Source organism: Lolium rigidum, chromosome 2 (genome assembly GCF_022539505.1).
Source record: "Lolium rigidum isolate FL_2022 chromosome 2, APGP_CSIRO_Lrig_0.1, whole genome shotgun sequence".
Taxonomy (NCBI): Eukaryota; Viridiplantae; Streptophyta; class Magnoliopsida; order Poales; family Poaceae; genus Lolium; species Lolium rigidum.
The window spans coordinates 74577769-74595231 of NC_061509.1; the positions used below are offsets into that span (position 1 = coordinate 74577769).

General features: G+C 45.2%; 2 protein-coding genes across 3 annotated transcripts in view; both read right to left on the reverse strand.

Annotated features, from left to right (window-relative positions):
• Positions 1-8367, reverse strand: part of LOC124689889 (F-box/kelch-repeat protein At1g55270-like) — a 10803-nt gene extending 2436 nt beyond the window's left edge. Inside the window, exon 1 of the mRNA XM_047223347.1 lies at positions 8305-8367. Within this exon, the coding sequence (XP_047079303.1) occupies positions 8305-8367 (63 nt within the window). The remainder of the gene's footprint in view (positions 1-8304) is intronic.
• Positions 8368-16712: 8345 nt separating this feature from the next.
• Positions 16713-17220, reverse strand: LOC124686723. Of its 2 annotated transcripts, none has more exons than XM_047220624.1 (2): positions 17061-17220; positions 16713-16948 (listed from the first exon to the last, which is right to left on the reverse strand). In XM_047220624.1, exons 1-2 carry the CDS (start codon positions 17218-17220, stop codon positions 16713-16715), a joined length of 396 nt encoding a protein of 131 aa, XP_047076580.1. The 2 variants fall into 2 exon arrangements, with proteins under 2 accessions (XP_047076580.1, XP_047076579.1); XM_047220623.1 differs by having other exon boundaries at positions 16713-16946; positions 17029-17220.
• Positions 17221-17463: the final 243 nt, after the last annotated feature.

A 17463-nucleotide genomic window follows, 5' to 3' on the forward strand; every position in this document is an offset into this window, starting at 1 on the left:
TTTTGTACCAAAACTTCATAATATAAGTACATATTAACATAACCCTTGTCTATGACATGTGGACCCCATGGCGTACGAAAATTATGAGAATATATATTTGATATTGGACTCTTTTTATAGAGTTCATCATGTACATCTCAATGGAGCAAACACATTCCAATCAGTTTGAAAAATATGATCTTGAGAAAGATTGAAACATGCAAGTGCAAATGAGCTAGCTAATTCCTTGAGTACTACATCGATCAGCTGCATGCATACACCAATTGAAAAATCATGTAGGCTGGTAGCTTCACGTGCACCATGCAGAAACAACACGATGTTACGTGGTTGTTTCACGCTAAATGGAAAACAAGGACTGGTGCAGGTCGCTAAATCTTGCGCCAATACGTCTGTATATTATATTATACGGCTGACCTCACAGATGACACAACGTCTGGAAGAGATAGACTCAGATTTAAACAACCACGCGTTTTTAGCGATCGGATGTGATCGTCAATCCGGCCGAGCGCCTATATAAAGCCCAGCTATCCTCCCTCACGAGGGGCGGAGAAAAAACGCCCGTACAGCCGAGAGGCTGCGGTGCTAGACCAGACCAGCATAAATTCCTTTTTTCCCTGCCATACGAAGGCCATATGCACCCAAGATCGGAGCGCCGGAAGGACGTGCCGATCGACATGCCGCTTCAACTCGTACCTGGTGTTGGTAAGATACTAGTGCAGATCCTTCTATCAACTTCGGTTTGGTAAAAAGAGAAGATCAATCTCTGCACACAACCATGACATGGCTGCCAGCCGTGTGGATCAGTACACAACCATGGTAGCGACCGCTTCATCAACGTCGACCGTGTGGAGTCTAAAATCATGGCCCGACTGCTTCATCAAAGTCGGCCGTGTGGATTGGTATTAACATCATGGTTCGACTGCTCCATCAATGTCGATCATGTGGTCCCTACGCTACTATTTACAACCATGGCTCGACCGTCTTATCAAAGTCGGCCATGCGAAGTTTACAAGATCATCAACCATGGCTCGACCGCACCACCAACGTCGGCCATATGGAATTAAAATCATCAACCGTGCTAGCTGTTCTAGATCGCCCACATGGGATGCTAGATTCAGTTTTACATCTGCAATGCCATCGCTCGACTGTTTCATCTATATCGGCGATATACCATCTTGTTCCTGAATAAGGAGCGAGGTTGCTAAAACGAGTAAAGACATGCTACATCAATTGTCTAGCTCGGATCTACGGCCCAATCTCTATGAGACAATGGCCAAATCATCATACCCATCTCATGTCTAGTGCCGACGAGGCTAGGCTATACCATGGCCATGTGACGACGAGCGTCGATCACTATGCCATCAACACGTCTTAGTTTTGATGAGATTGTCACACCGTTGCTGGGCACCGACGAGGCAAAAGCAACATATTTTGGTGAAGTCAGGGCCATATGACTAGGCACCGACGAGGCGAAAGTCACCCTCTTCATCAAATAATTCTCACTCTCAACTAAGCACGTCGCGATAGCATATGTGACTGTGTTTCGCCGTAACAAAGGCACCCCTTTCTCATAAACGACGACAACCATGACGCAGCTTAATCGGAGGTATTCCGTAGGCTTGATCCTGCGAATGTAATTAACCGGCGGCTTTGCAAAAAGCGCCGGGAATCAGCGGACTACACGCAATCTCTTCAGTCAGATCTCCTTAAGCATTTTTGCGGAAGACAAAATAGGCAAACTCCTACGGGAGCATGTAACATGTACTTTGTATTCAATACATTGAGCAATAAAATACAGAGTTCCCGTATACCTGTGTGCGTTTGTCATCTATATATTTTGTTGTTACTTTTCCGTCGAAACAAAATGGCACGCCCGGTGGGACATGATTCTCCTCCCATCTTTGCTGCGCTCCGATTCGTCGTCTATTTTTATTTTCCGGCATGAGCCGAGGCACTTCCTACAAAATGATCATGTGCGTGTTTGCAGTTTTGCATGCACTAAGTATTATTCTTCGTAAGTTCCTAGCGATGGATCTGCTAGAGCTCTCCTTTGAAAAAAAAAGTGTATGGTTCATGCTCCTAGTGTGACATGCGCTTGCTAAAAAAAAAGCATGTCAAACACCTCCGTCCATCTCTCTGCAGACTGGAGGCAGCACAAGACTTTGACGTTAAGAGAGAATTCTCCTTAACTCTACTCTCCAAAGTTATTTACTCGCCTATCTAGCTAGCACATACTTGCAACTTCACGAGTACTTGTAAAATCAAAACTGCATGTTCCATACACGGATTTTCCCCTACTTTGGTCATGCACGTATGCCTCTTCGGTTCCTCTGCTACATACTCATGCAGAAAACAAATGTACGGATCACACCGTATTTCCTCGATATATTGGATCGAGAGGCTTTCTTGATCGAAAAAAAAAAAGCCTATGCGTGTCTTGGAAGTATCCACGAACCACCAACATGAACGGCTGCTTGCTATCTGAGATGAGGCCATCCGAGCAGTTCATGAGCCCGGTATCTGAGATGAGGCCATCCGTTTATACTGCCGGACCTAATTACAGAGGGCAGTAAAAAAAAATTTGCCGATGCCATGAAGAGGAGAAGATTTTGCCTACTCGACACATGTCTGCAGTAGTGGCGTCCCGAGCCGTGACACATATATACTACTTTCTACTTATGATGATACATACGAAGATTTGTGGCATGCATTCACAAATGCCGGTATCTTACAGACTTACAGCGCATGCATGGGATATGTTTTTTTTCCGGTGATCCATGTGCTTACTAAAAGATGCTCACGCCTACTTACGAGTGTTGGTTATTTAAACTCCATGGGCCATGCACCTGTTCCTCAACTGCATAGACCATGCACCTTGCATTACATGCATGCAGATGCCTTCTTTTCCTTGGTATACTTGTCCAGATCATCCTACAAGATGTCTTGCTTGGAGGAAGAAACTTTACCTAGCGTCTATTTAATAGTGCTGGTAAAACAAGACATCAGCAAGGCTGTGTGATTATTTAAGTTCTCACCCAGCTGTGCCGTTCAAAAAGAGCATAGGTTGGGTTTGTACAAAAATAAGGGGGCTTCCCAGTTCCCATAGTGATCGACATGCATAAGCACTCTTAATTAATTGGTGGTGATATCTCGCGTACTTGAGATTGATGGCATCATAATATGATGCGTGATGGCTGAGATAATTTAGATTTATTTTGTCCGTGTGTACACACTTGAGGAAAATGTATGTATTATTAGTACATGAATATATGATGCTTTCACCAGCTCAATATAACACGTGAGGGTTCCCTTCTAGGTGAGTCCTTTCCCTCCATCACAATTGAATAAGTCGTGAAGCATATATAGTTCCGCTCCAGTTCAGGTCAATGCCTCTCATGGCAGCCATTAAACACGGTAGCATGTTATAGTACCACCAAGCACTGGCTCCAAAATCCACTTGTGCTGCTGAGTGCATGAAGCAAAAAAAATGCTGCTAAGGCTATGGAGGGACTCAAGTCGTGATTGCATAGGTGCATGATTTTCCTAATGCAAAAAAATAATAAATGGCAGCTCTAATCTTAGTTGAGAGCGCTACAACATGTTCAAAGCCATGAACAATCTTCACAGGCTTGGGGAACACGCCAAGGCAACATGCTCTCCTGATCATAACTGCCGCCCCATCATTGTAACAGGACAAGATTTCAGGCTCGTAGCCGCACTGTACAGTGTACGCAAAACACACGAGTCATTGCTGCATGATGGAGCTTGATGGCATACTCCTAGCCATTGCCCATGGGATGATCACAAGGCAGCTCGCTAGAGGTCCTCATCTGCCTCAACTCATAGAAGAAGGCAACACACTCGGTGGAACTCAAGGCCCTGATTACACAGCCGCAAATTTTTCTTAAATAAAAAACATTGCGGCAGCTATGATCTTAGTTGAAAGCGCTACAACATGTACGGACAAGAACGTGAACCATCTTCACAAGCTGGGGGGGCACGCCAACACAACACACTCCTGATCAAAACATAATCACTCTCGACAGATTGATCTGTTTGCTACTGCTTATCCAAAGTCCCTCCATTGGGAGCATGCAGTCCTGCTCATAGCGCATGGACTACTGACTAGGGCATACTCCAAAGAAAATATTCCATCTCACGGATTGGTTGATGGTTGACTCTTCTAAGAGTACAACAACATACTCACAGCACATGAACTAAATATGTGCTAAAAAAAGAAGTCCGCCATACACTTGGTGGATAGTTTACTAGTGTAACTTGATACTTGTTATTAAAGTTCCGAAATTCTGTCACATAGGGTTATGCACTGATTGAAGGATTCCCTGTCGTGTGTGAGTCCTTTACTAGTATCACTCATGAGGATCGGAGGCCATGATGCATTTTCCGACTCCGTGTGCCTGCTCAGTTCCAACCACTGCCTCCTTGGCAAGTCTAGAGAGTAGGCAAACAAGCAAATAACATGCGTGTTTCATACATGGATTGGGTGTCCTCGTATAAACGGCCTGCTCCATGATATTTGATACCAAGCGTGGACTTACTCGCTAAGGTGTCAACGTTACACCTATCTCATTCTCTCCAGGCCTGTGATCGATCGGTTGTTGATTGGCACAGTCACCGACATCACATGTGTTGCCTGAATTATTGTTGTTGGCTCACTGGATACTGATCGTGAAAGTCGGCCCGAGCGCTCCATCAAGCACAATCTAGGTGCAGCATGATACATGCATCCACCGTGATGTGCTAATGCTAGAACCTAGAATTCATATATATACTACTTTCCATGATCCATACTCTCTTTGGTCTTTCTTTCTCCACCTCAAGTTAAGGTCACGTATGACAAACGGGCTCGGTTATGAGGTTACGCCATGTCTGACCGGTGGTTGCATATCTTTGCTAGCATGTTACATGTTGCCTAAGCTCCCTCCTCGTGGCGCTAGCAACATCAACACTTCTTTATGGGAAGTGTGAATCCTTTGATTCCATTGGTTTGCACCATAGCAGTTAGATGGTCGCAGTTTAATTATTAAATTTGCTGGGTGAAGTGGTACAATCCTTCATCACACATACAAACTTACGGGGGCAGTGAAACATATCATCGTGGTTAATGTGAAACTGTGAAACCCTTGAAAATTCATCGGCTGGCACCGTAACAGCTAGACGGTCGCAGTGTGATTGATGAATCTACATGGTGAAGTGGTACAATCCTTTATCACACATACATATTTATGGCAGCAGGGAAGCAAACCATTGTGGTTACTGTCGAACTGTGATGCCCTTCAATTCATTGGTTAGTGCCGTATCAGATGCATTGTAATTGATAAATTTATCTGATGAAAAGGTAATACCTTCATCACGAAGGAAAATTTGTGAAAAAAATGAAGAAGACCACAAGGATTTGTGTGAAACTGCAAAATACCTTACCTTATTGGCTTGCACCATAAAAGCCAGACGGTAGCAATATAAATTACCTTTGTGGAGTGGTGATGACTTTCAGCCTAGATGCAAAGCTACAATTTACAGGTTCATGGAGTAGCAGCATTCGCTACCCTGGATCATCACATATAGCATGGTCTTTCGCTACCACACTTTATTCAAAATATTGACTACACAATATTATGCGTGGCTGGCTCCCAACTTCAATTTTTTTTTCCTGGACCATGAGTGGTCCACTAGTTAAACATCATATTCATAGGAACACCAAGGGCCATGAGATGCCCGGTGTCATGAAATCAATTTTATTGGCCAAATACTTTCCCCTCCTACCATTGAAGGGTATGTGTAAAGGCCTACAGAGAGTACAGAAACTTCAAAGAATATAACAGAAATTTCTGGCCAGCGCTTAAATTCGTCGAGACAACTTATCATTCTCGCCTAGCAAGACCTGACTGGGGGCATTTTCCACAAAAAATACACATGGTTAATACGTGCATTTCCAAATTAAAAAAAGATAGTTGACCCACATACGGGTCCTGTCAAAAAAAATGCGCTGATGCCACTGACCAGCTTGATGTGTACGGCTGGAAGAATGGAACACAAATAAAGTTTCTCTCTTGCAGTTATCCTTATTGGCAGAGAATTATGCCTCGATAAAGTTTGGCGGTCTAATTTCATGCCCCATTAATTATCATGAAGGGCTCAGCATCCTTGCCAGTTGAAATAAATCACATCCTATACCGGATGACTCTGCATTGGCTGACGAGCTACCAGACGAGGAAGTATTTACCGTGGATATTGAGTCCCAATGTGAACTATATTTTCGCGGAGCCTCTCGCATAGAGATGGATCCTGATAGCGAGCCAGCGCTAGATTTGTATTCCAAATGCCTCAAGAAGGAACCATACACCACTCTTTCTCCCTTCTCAAAGAAGAGTGCTCCAATAATGAAGCAGAATATGAGGTACATATATGAGGTACGGAAACCAGAATTGTTGCCATATCACACGGCAGCCCAAATACTCATGAAGAAATTTGAACACATCCAATTATTCCATGTTCCGCGAAGTAAGAATTCTTCGGCGGATGCATTAGCTAAAATTGCAGCAGCGTTAGTGCTCCCGGAAGGGGAGCCCGCTCAGATAAAGATTGAAGAAAGATGGCTCCTTCCAGCTGTGTTAGAGCTGATTCCCCATGAATATGAAGTACCATCATGTTGTCGCCAACACTATTGGCGAAGATGACTGGCGCAAGCCATTCCTTGACTATTTTAATCATGGGACACTCCCAGATGATATAGTAGAAAGGCGTAGGCTACAACGACGCTTGCCTTCCTTGCCTTCCTATGTCGTTAAGTCAAGGACATTGTATCAACGCTCTTTTCATCAAGAGGTGTTGCTACGTTGTGTGTCCAGAAGAGAAGCAGATCAGGTTTTGCAAGAAGTCCATCATGGTGTGTGCGGCGGGCATCAAAGTGGACCAAAAATGTATCATAGCATCAAGTTAAGCGGCTACTATTGGCCAGGGGTCATGGCAGACTGCCTTATGGTAGCGAGGTCATGTCATAGTTGTCAAATTCATGGCGTTATAAAACACCAAGCACCCGTTCCACTACATCCGACCGTACCTTCATGGCCTTTTGATGCATGGGGTATTGATGTAGTCGGTCCATTTGAGCCTCCATCCTCTAGGGGGCACAAATTCATACTTGCAGCGACAGACTATTTCTCTAGGTGGGCTGAAGCAGTACCCCTAAGAGAACTAAAAAGTGACAATGTTATAAACTTCCTTGAACGCAATATCATATATCTCTTTGGAGTTCCACATCGCATTACCTCCGATAATGCCGAAGCCTTTAAGTCACATAAAATGGTGAAATTTATGTCCAAGTATAAAATTCAGTGGAATTACTCCACTGGATACTATCCTCAAGTCAATGGGTTGATTGAAGCTTTCAATAAGACCCTTGGACAAATACTGAAGAAGACGGTTCACAAGCATCGTCGTGATTGGCATGATCGCCTCTACGAGGCCTTATGGGCATACCATGTCACCGTTCGAACACCTACCCAAGCAACGCCATACTCACTGGTATTCGGGACTGAGGCGGTTTCCATGATGAAATTACCCAAGACGAGCAAATTCGGCTACGATACCAAGAGTTGGATTCCTTGGAAGAAGATTGTCTTAATGCGCTCCAAAATCTTGAACTGTATCGACAAAACATGGTTCGAGCGTATGACAAACTTGTTAAGCCCCGAGTTTTTCGGAAAGGAGAACTGGTTCTTATACTTAGGCGCCCCATTGTGGTAACAGGCAAAGCCAAAGGCAAACTTGAGCCTAAATGGGAAGTGCCATTTGTTATTGAACAAGTGTATGATGGCGGTGCTTATCAATTGATCAATCAAGAAGGAGAACGTCCAATGCCACCCATTAATGGGAGGTTTCTAAACAAATACTATGCGTGACCATCCCCGCAAGTTTATTTTTCTCTTTCCTCTTGATTTTTGTTTTTCTTCTTTTTTCTTAAGAAAACATTTTGAAAAAATGGACTCACGTCCTACACTAAATGGCTTTCCCTAAGACACACCATGCTAGTGATTGAAGACTTGGTCGATGTTGGGCTAGTCTGAAGGTGACATATGTGTCATGAATTAAGTGGAGCGGCACCTATACCCACTACACACGACACATGCCAAAGTGTATGCTTTCAGAAGGAGTGGTGAAGGTTACTTGGGCTACTTCTGTGCACTGAGGTCCCATACTCTTCATGTTTCTTGCCATGTTTCAGGCACCCAGAGGAACGACGCCCTGGGGTGAACCATAGGAAAAAGAGCAAGAAAGGCATACCTGGCCAACACAAGTTGAGTCCAGTGTGAGCGTCTTGACACCCCCAGGGTGTTCTTCCACCATCGCCAGAATGCCTATGAGGGTCTATGTAGTACACAGAGGTGTGCGTCTGCTCTTCAAATTCTGAAGATGGGTCCCCTAGCAACTGCCGAAGAAGGTCCTTCAAGAAATCCAATCAAATCATCTCAAATAAATGAGGAAACTCCATCAAAAGTTCACGAAGTCCAAGCAATCCTCTGATAAAAAAAAAGCAAAAGAAAGAGAGAAGGAAAATAAGTCAATCAAAGAAGCAAGTCTCCATCAAGAAGTCATGATCCGTAGGGGACTCATTGGAAAGAAGGAGGGGAGTAGCCGTGCACCACCCCTCATCAAGGCCATGAAAAATAGCCAAGCCATTTATCCCATAACCATTTACACAAGTCATCCTCTCCTACGTCTCTGCGTTCTTGAGACATGTGCAAGGGGCATGATGAAGTTGTGGGGCTACTTAGTCGCACGAAGTCTATAGTAAGAATTCCCATCCTTCTGAAAGCATCATGGAAGCATGTGGTCTTTCACATACACTCACGAAAACAAAATTGTCAAGTTGAAACTGTCATGGTCATTCGACGGTTCCTGATGATTAGCCCTTCGGTTACCTTTTCCGAGGTCACGTCCATAGCTAGTGTTCCAAGGGAAAGCCAACATCCCAAACAAGATAAAACAAAACTTCTTTTCTTTGTCTACTTGGTTTTCTTTTGCCGTGTTTCTTGTTTTTGATCATATTCTTAGGGAAATTGCTCTTTTCCTTGATATTTGTGGTGCGAATGTTAAGTGTCACTTTGACATGAAAGCAACGCCGTCTGTCATGCATAATGTTGCTTCTAGTTGTACACCGACTCAATTCCTACATGAATATGTGCATCGTGACTAGGGGCAGCATCCCTCAGGCGATTATACCACCGACGCTGGGGGTGTCATTCCTCTGGTGATCATATCAGCGGCGCTGGGGGAATTATCCATCTGGAGATCATACTACTATCACCGGGGGATGTCGTCCCTCTTGTGATCATATCAGTGACACTTGGGGTGTCATCCCTCTGGTGATCATATCAGCGACGCTGGGGGAATTATCCATCTGGCGATCATACCACTGTCACTGGGGAATTATCCCTCTTTGATCATATCAACGGCATTGGGGGATCATCCATCTAGTGATCACACCACAACACACTGGGGGCACTACCGTATCCTAGTTCATCTACATCGTTGATGACATTCCGACGCTTCAAATTATGGGAGCAGGAAGGCATACCGATGCGGTCGGTGCCAAGGCTGTGAAACCCTTCGAGTCCGATGGTTGGCATCGTTCATTTTTGCGATCGCATCAAACTCGGAAAAGAAAATTATGGGAGCGAGGAAGACACACCGGTGCGGTCGGTGTCGACCTGTGAAACCCTTCAAGTCTGATGGCTGGCACCACACATCATGTTATGGTCGCATCTAACTTGATAAATTATTTTTACATATGTGCCAATTTCCTGGCAAATTGTAGACTTCCACCATCGGCTGGCACCATGTTGCATTGGTTGCGATGGACATGAATGAAAGCGAGATGTCTCCATTAGCATACGGCATGAGTATTTCGACGTATTCCATTGTAAGTGTATTTCCTCTTATGGAAGTTTGTTAGAATAATAGCATGGATATGCGCTATTGAAAGCAATTATATGCTTCAAATATTTCCATTGACATATATGGTATGAGGTTTTCGCCATAGATTGTTATAATCTCCACCTAAATTCACATTGTGGCACGAACTTACGCTACGATTTAGCACTTGGTCAGGCCAGGGCTCTATCTGGCCTGATAACTAAATCTCTCGGTGAATTTCATAGGTTGCTATACATTGGCCATATTTTTGTTGACACCATACTTGCGCACATGGTTGTGCGATATTTTTATACGTGCACAGTGCTGCAAAGCTCCTTAAAAGGGTCTTATGCCCTAGCCCAGAATCTTTTCCCCCGAGTATAGTCCGTTTGCTTCGCTTCACGCACTACACTCGGCGGGGGGGATTTGTTTGATGAATTTTTGTACCAAAACTTCATAATATAAGTACATATTAACATAACCCTTGTCTATGACATGTGGACCCCATGGCGTACGAAAATTATGAGAATATATATTTGATATTGGACTCTTTTTATAGAGTTCATCATGTACATCTCAATGGAGCAAACACATTCCAATCAGTTTGAAAAATATGATCTTGAGAAAGATTGAAACATGCAAGTGCAAATGAGCTAGCTAATTCCTTGAGTACTACATCGATCAGCTGCATGCATACACCAATTGAAAAATCATGTAGGCTGGTAGCTTCACGTGCACCATGCAGAAACAACACGATGTTACGTGGTTGTTTCACGCTAAATGGAAAACAAGGACTGGTGCAGGTCGCTAAATCTTGCGCCAATACGTCTGTATATTATATTATACGGCTGACCTCACAGATGACACAACGTCTGGAAGAGATAGACTCAGATTTAAACAACCACGCGTTTTTAGCGATCGGATGTGATCGTCAATCCGGCCGAGCGCCTATATAAAGCCCAGCTATCCTCCCTCACGAGGGCGGAGAAAAAACGCCCGTACAGCCGAGAGGCTGCGGTGCTAGACCAGACCAGCATAAATTCCTTTTTTCCCTGCCATACGAAGGCCATATGCACCCAAGATCGGAGCGCCGGAAGGACGTGCCGATCGACATGCCGCTTCAACTCGTACCTGGTGTTGGTAAGATACTAGTGCAGATCCTTCTATCAACTTCGGTTTGGTAAAAAGAGAAGATCAATCTCTGCACACAACCATGACATGGCTGCCAGACGTGTGGATCAGTACACAACCATGGTAGCGACCGCTTCATCAACGTCGACCGTGTGGAGTCTAAAATCATGGCCCGACTCGCTTCATCAAAGTCGGCCGTGTGGATTGGTATTAACATCATGGTTCGACTGCTCCATCAATGTCGATCATGTGGTCCCTACGCTACTATTTACAACCATGGCTCGACCGTCTTATCAAAGTCGGCCATGCGAAGTTTACAAGATCATCAACCATGGCTCGACCGCACCACCAACGTCGGCCATATGGAATTAAAATCATCAACCGTGCTAGCTGTTCTAGATCGCCCACATGGGATGCTAGATTCAGTTTTACATCCGCAATGCCATCGCTCGACTCGTTTCATCTATATCGGCGATATACCATCTTGTTCCTGAATAAGGAGCGAGGTTGCTAAAACGAGTAAAGACATGCTACATCAATTGTCTAGCTCGGATCTACGGCCCAATCTCTATGAGACAATGGCCAAATCATCATACCCATCTCATGTCTAGTGCCGACGAGGCTAGGCTATACCATGGCCATGTGACGACGAGCGTCGATCACTATGCCATCAACACGTCTTAGTTTTGATGAGATTGTCACACCGTTGCTGGGCACCGACGAGGCAAAAGCAACATATTTTGGTGAAGTCGGGGCCATATGACTAGGCACCGACGAGGCGAAAGTCACCCTCTTCATCAAATAATTCTCACTCTCAACTAAGCACGTCGCGATAGCATATGTGACTGTGTTTCGCCGTAACAAAGGCACCCCTTTCTCATAAACGACGACAACCATGACGCAGCTTAATCGGAGGTATTCCGTAGGCTTGATCCTGCGAATGTAATTAACCGGCGGCTTTGCAAAAAGCGCCGGGAATCAGCGGACTACACGCAATCTCTTCAGTCAGATCTCCTTAAGCATTTTTGCGGAAGACAAAATAGGCAAACTCCTACGGGAGCATGTAACATGTACTTTGTATTCAATACATTGAGCAATAAAATACAGAGTTCCCGTATACCTGTGTGCGTTTGTCATCTATATATTTTGTTGTTACTTTTCCGTCGAAACATCCATCAACCATCCATGCTTCCCCCATCCATGTGTGAGTAAATCCCCGCTGTAGCCTGAAGGGGATGGTAGGGATTGGATGAGATTGTTCATGTAATAGCCATAAGATTGTTAGGGCATGGTGCCTAGTATCCGTTGTTGGTACTTTTATGATATTGTTGCAACTTGTTATGCTTAATGCTTGTCACTAGGGCCCGAGTGCCATGATTTCAGATCTGAACATGTTATTGATTCATGATGATATTCATTGTTTTATGATCTTACCTGCAAGTTGTATACACATATTGTTGTCCGGAACCCGAGGCCCCAAAGTGACAGAAATTGGGACAACCGGAGGGGAAGGCTGTGATATGAGGATCACATGTGTTCACGGAGTGTTAATGCTTTGCTCCGGTACTCTATTAAATGGAGTACCTTAATTACCAGTAGTTTCCCTAGAGGCCCGGCTGCCACCGGCTGGTAGGACAAAAGATGTTGTGCAAGTTTCTCATTGCGAGCACACACGACTATATACGGAACACATGCATATGGTTATTTAGTACTTGGATACTGTTTTATTATTATCTGCAAATGCCTAGTCTTGATTATTACATGAGTTATCTTATCCATGCAGCGCCCGTTCATCCATCCATATGCCTACAGTATTTTAATCCAGCTGTTTACTATAATTACTACTACTGTCTTTGTTACACTGCTGCTTATATTTCACTACTGCTACTGCTATAAAACTGTTGCTACTGATAAACTCTTGCGAGCAAGTCTGTTTCCAGGTGCAGCTGAATTAACAACTCCGCTGTTAAGGCTTACAAATATTTTTTGGCTCCCCTTGTGTCAAATCAATAAATTGGGTTTTACTTCCCTCGAAGACTGTTGCGATCCCCTATACTTGTGGGTCATCACGCTACTCGCCTTAAAATCTTTGGCGACTCTTAGATGATTGCACAATAGGTGATGAACAAGTGTGATGCAGTTAATGACATCATGATAGCATATAAAGAGGTATACAATGAACTCGAGAAAACCTTCAACGGTTGTGAAGTAAGTCATGTAAGCAGACTCAATAATGAAGAAGCCGATGTTTTAGCAAACATCGGGTCGCAATGTCTGCCCATTTCACCTGGAGTTTTCTGGGAGGAAATCAGTGAGAGATCAACCAAGCCAAAGAAAAAAACAGCGCCGAAGCAGCCGAAGAAAAACGATAAACCCAAGAAAGACTCGGGGGCTCCAGCAGCCCCAGAACCACATATTTCGGATGAAGAGGAAGAACCATAGGAGGTCATGATGATACAAATCCCTTGGATGCAAACATACTTGACGTATATCACGAAGAAAGAAATAACCGAAGATCTAGTAGAAGCACGAAGAGTTATCGGACGATCCAAGACGTTCACAGTGGTCAAGGAAGAACTATACAAACGAAGTATATCGGGCGTGCTGCAGAGATGTGTCACACCCGAAGAAGGACGGGTCATATTGAAGGCCATACACGAAGGGATATGTGGCCAAAGCTTTTCGAGATGGATTTTACTGGTTATCAGCCATAGAAGATGCGAAGGAAATCGTGCGCACTTGTGAAGCTTGCCAAAGATTCGCGTCTAAACCTCATTCTCCAGCAGCAAAATTAATGCCAATACCTTTGGCGTGACCTTTTGCACAATGGGGACTGGATATGGTGGGAAAATTACACAAGCCTTGGCTAGAATGACACGTATATCTGCTTGTAGCAGTCGACAGATTCACCAAGTGGATTGAAGCGATACCAGTAACTTCGGCAGATGCAACATCAGCAGTAAACTTCATCAAAGGGGTAGTTTTTCGGTTCGGCGTCCCTAACATCATAGTCACGGATAACGGTAGCGACTTTACCTCCCGAGAATTTAAGGATTATTGTGAAGGTGTAGGCATCAAACTGCAGTTTGCGTCTGTCGCACATCCACAAACGGCCTCATATGCAACAGCATCAAGAAACGTCTGTTGTCACCACTCGAGAAAGCAAGACACGCTTGGGTCGATGAGTTACCCTCCGTGTTATGGAGCTTACGGACAACACAAAATGCAGCGACTCAAGAAACTCCGTTCTTCCTAGTCCATGGTGCTGAAGCAGTGCTCCCGATAGAAATAGAACATAACTCTCCCAGAGTCGTAGAATATGACGAAGAAGGTTCGCAGAAGGCGCTGCAAGATGATGTCGATGTAATTGATGAAGCAAGAGATGTGGTTCTATGAAGAGTAAGTGCATATCAGCAGAACCTTAAAAACTATCACAACCGACGTTTGCGGCCCAGATCCTTTGAAGTCGGCGATCTAGTTCTCCGGCTCAAACAAGACGGGCATGAGAAGCTGGAATCACCATGGTTAGGCCATACATCGTTACCGAAGTTATTCCAGGAGGAGCATATCGATTAAAGCACAAGAAGACAGTCAAAGATGAAGGGAACTCGTGGAACGTTGCACAGTTACTACGTTTTTACGCCTAGAAGGAAGCCAATATAGTAGCAACTATGTAAACATACATTGTACCCCAACAACTCGCAAGTTTTCAGACGCACTCTTTTTCCTTTCAGGGCACCGAGTGGGGCTGAAAGGTTTTTAATGAGGTGGGCTTGCGACGCTACAATATAGCATGGTTGAAATAAAAAATAACTGGGTGTATTTGATATCTTCGCGATATTAATATTTTCCTTTATCGAAAAAGGAAGAACTAGAGTGGTATGAAAGACTCATTTTTTTAGGGAACAATAATATGAGATATTTTGGGATTTTTCTTTGAAACGGTAGCAAATTCTTTGCCTCAATCTATTAATTAAGTAGCGATGAATGCCGAGCTAATTAATGGAAAGCCGGGTGAAATCGTTAAGAAAACCATGTGCGGAGTACTCCGAAATCAAGCAACTCTTTAACCTTCTAGACATACCATCAAGCTCTTCCAACCTACTATAACCGAGAACTCTCGACACATTGATCATGACACGACATCGATCACGATACGAAAAGGAAACCCCACATAGAACACATGAACAAAAAAGTCGGATACGACAACTTGAAAAGGGGGATAACCATTCATAAGCAGTAACGGATGCCTTTTCTGTGGCGTCACTCTCTTTGCCTTTGCTCGCGAGATAATCCTTCGGCTTCTTGATTTTTAGCCCAGATGCCTTCTCCATTAGGAGGCAAGCAATCGACGTTCTAGATGCAGGGCTGGCCACCTCCAAACTAACGATAGGATTGCAGAAATCTTCTAGAAAAAGAGCCTCTGGCGGATGATATAGAAAGAAACGTATTAATGCTGACTCGATCAAGATAAAGATAGAATTGAAGGGACGGATCCCCTGAGAAAAGAATACACAACTACTTACTATGAGAACCTTTTGGATCTCGTGATGAGAATTATCTCACTCTCTCTGAAGCTCAAATTGGTGGCATTTCTGAAGTTTCTGATGAGAAAAACACAATCCTCCTCGCTCTTTTCATGAAGAATGAAGTGATGGAAGCAATTATTCAAATGGAAACTATTTAAAAGGCATGTAATAAATCTTCGAGACTAAACAACTATACGGCAAAATTCTATTCAGCATTATTGGGATATAATATGGACGAGTTGCTTCTAATGTTTAAAGAATTCCATAATGGTGATCTAGAGCTCTTCAAACTACAATACAAAGACTTTCACAATGAGATTTTTTATGTTTGTAGTATACATCATTGACTACATCCAGGAGTTCTTTCGAATTTTCAAACATGAATTTTCAGTATATTTTTCTATCTTCGAGCGTGAAGTCCAATCTTATCTGCTGGATATTGGACGTGATCTGAGCGCTACTCCTCGAGCAGTGAAACATGGCAACGTGCTAGAGAGAGGAATTCAGCTGCCGAGCACGTCACGACGGGGTGGCGCAGGCTGACGGGAACAGAGTTTGACTTGACCCGGCGATTTATTGTCCATCTGTAGAAGTAGCACGCGCGCGCGAGGCGCTCCGTCGCCCGCCGCTCGACGGCCGATCCCGCTGCCTCCACGCGTCCGTCGTTTTAAAGCGAAAAGTGGGTAGGTGTTCGCAGTTCACACGCGTTGGCCGTGAAGCCGCGAACCCTGTTCACAACTGTCTTCCCCAAGCACTCCATCAGTTCATCACACCATTTCTTTTTTTCAAGGAGTACTCCCAAGACATGTACAGAAATTAATCGAGAAGCAAGTTTATTTCAAATATCGGTTTATTGCCAGAAAAGAAGGTTCATATGTACAGATTGACTGAAAATAGGCAATACTATGTACTCCTAATCCATCTATACAGAGATGTAAGTACTTCCACAAGTCAACAGCCTGTTGTTTGTTACCAAACACCAACGGCACCGGAAGCGAACCAAGGAAGCAAAGCACGAAACCAAGAAACAAAGCGAAAGCAGGGTACGGACTATAGGCTAGGCTACTTCTCAATTCCGATCTAGCTACGGCGGGTCGTCGATCGGCCGGCGGCGCGTCAGTACGAGTAGGCGGTCCTGTGCACGGAGCGGTCGCGGAGCATGCCGCGGTAGAGCGCCTCCCGGTTGGCCGGCATCCGGTGGCCCGCCGCGTCCGTGGTCCTGCACGTCGGCTCGGGCGCGGGCGCCGGCGGGGGCGACGGAGACCGCCTGACCGGCGGGGCGGCGCCCTCATTGTCCACCACGCCCTCCGCGAACCGCACCCGCTTCTCCCCCTTCCGCCGCGCACGCTTCTCTGTTAATTCACACCAAGAATCCAAGAAAGCTTCCGTCAGAAACCAGAACCCCATGCGGACACCAAGAACAAGAAGTCACGGGAACAGCAGCTGCTGCAACGTAGTACGTACCTGAGGATGCGAGGCAGGAGCGAAGGGCCGGCGCGGGCTCCTCCGAAGCTGGCTTGGCGAAGCGGCGGAGCGAGAAGAGGACGAGCGAGCCGGAGACGGCCATGGCGGTGGCCGCGGCGAGCGCGCCCATCGAGGCCGCCGACGACGAGGACGACGACATGGTCGTGGCGCGCGCGGTGGGTGGGTGGTGCGTTGCTGGAGGCTGGCAGGTGGCTGACTTTGACTCCTTCGATCGAGCTCCAAGTCGAGTTCGGTGATGGTCTGGCTGGAGCGCCGGGGGCGGCAGCGCCCCTATATAGCAGGTGGGAGGAGAGGAACGCGTGCGGGAGACGGAGTCGCGCGGTGTCTGGACTCGAAACTACAACACCCTACCCTACCCTACTCCGTTTCCAATTCGCACGCA

Coding starts and splice junctions, on each gene's coding strand:
- LOC124686723 (XM_047220623.1), bottom strand. CDS start 17,220: ATGTCGTCGTCCTCGTCGTCGGCGGCCTCGATGGGCGCGCTCGCCGCG. Junction 16,947..17,028: donor TTGCAGCAGCTGCTGTTCCC/GTGACTTCTTGT, acceptor GAATTAACAGAG/AAGCGTGCGCGGCGGAAGGG.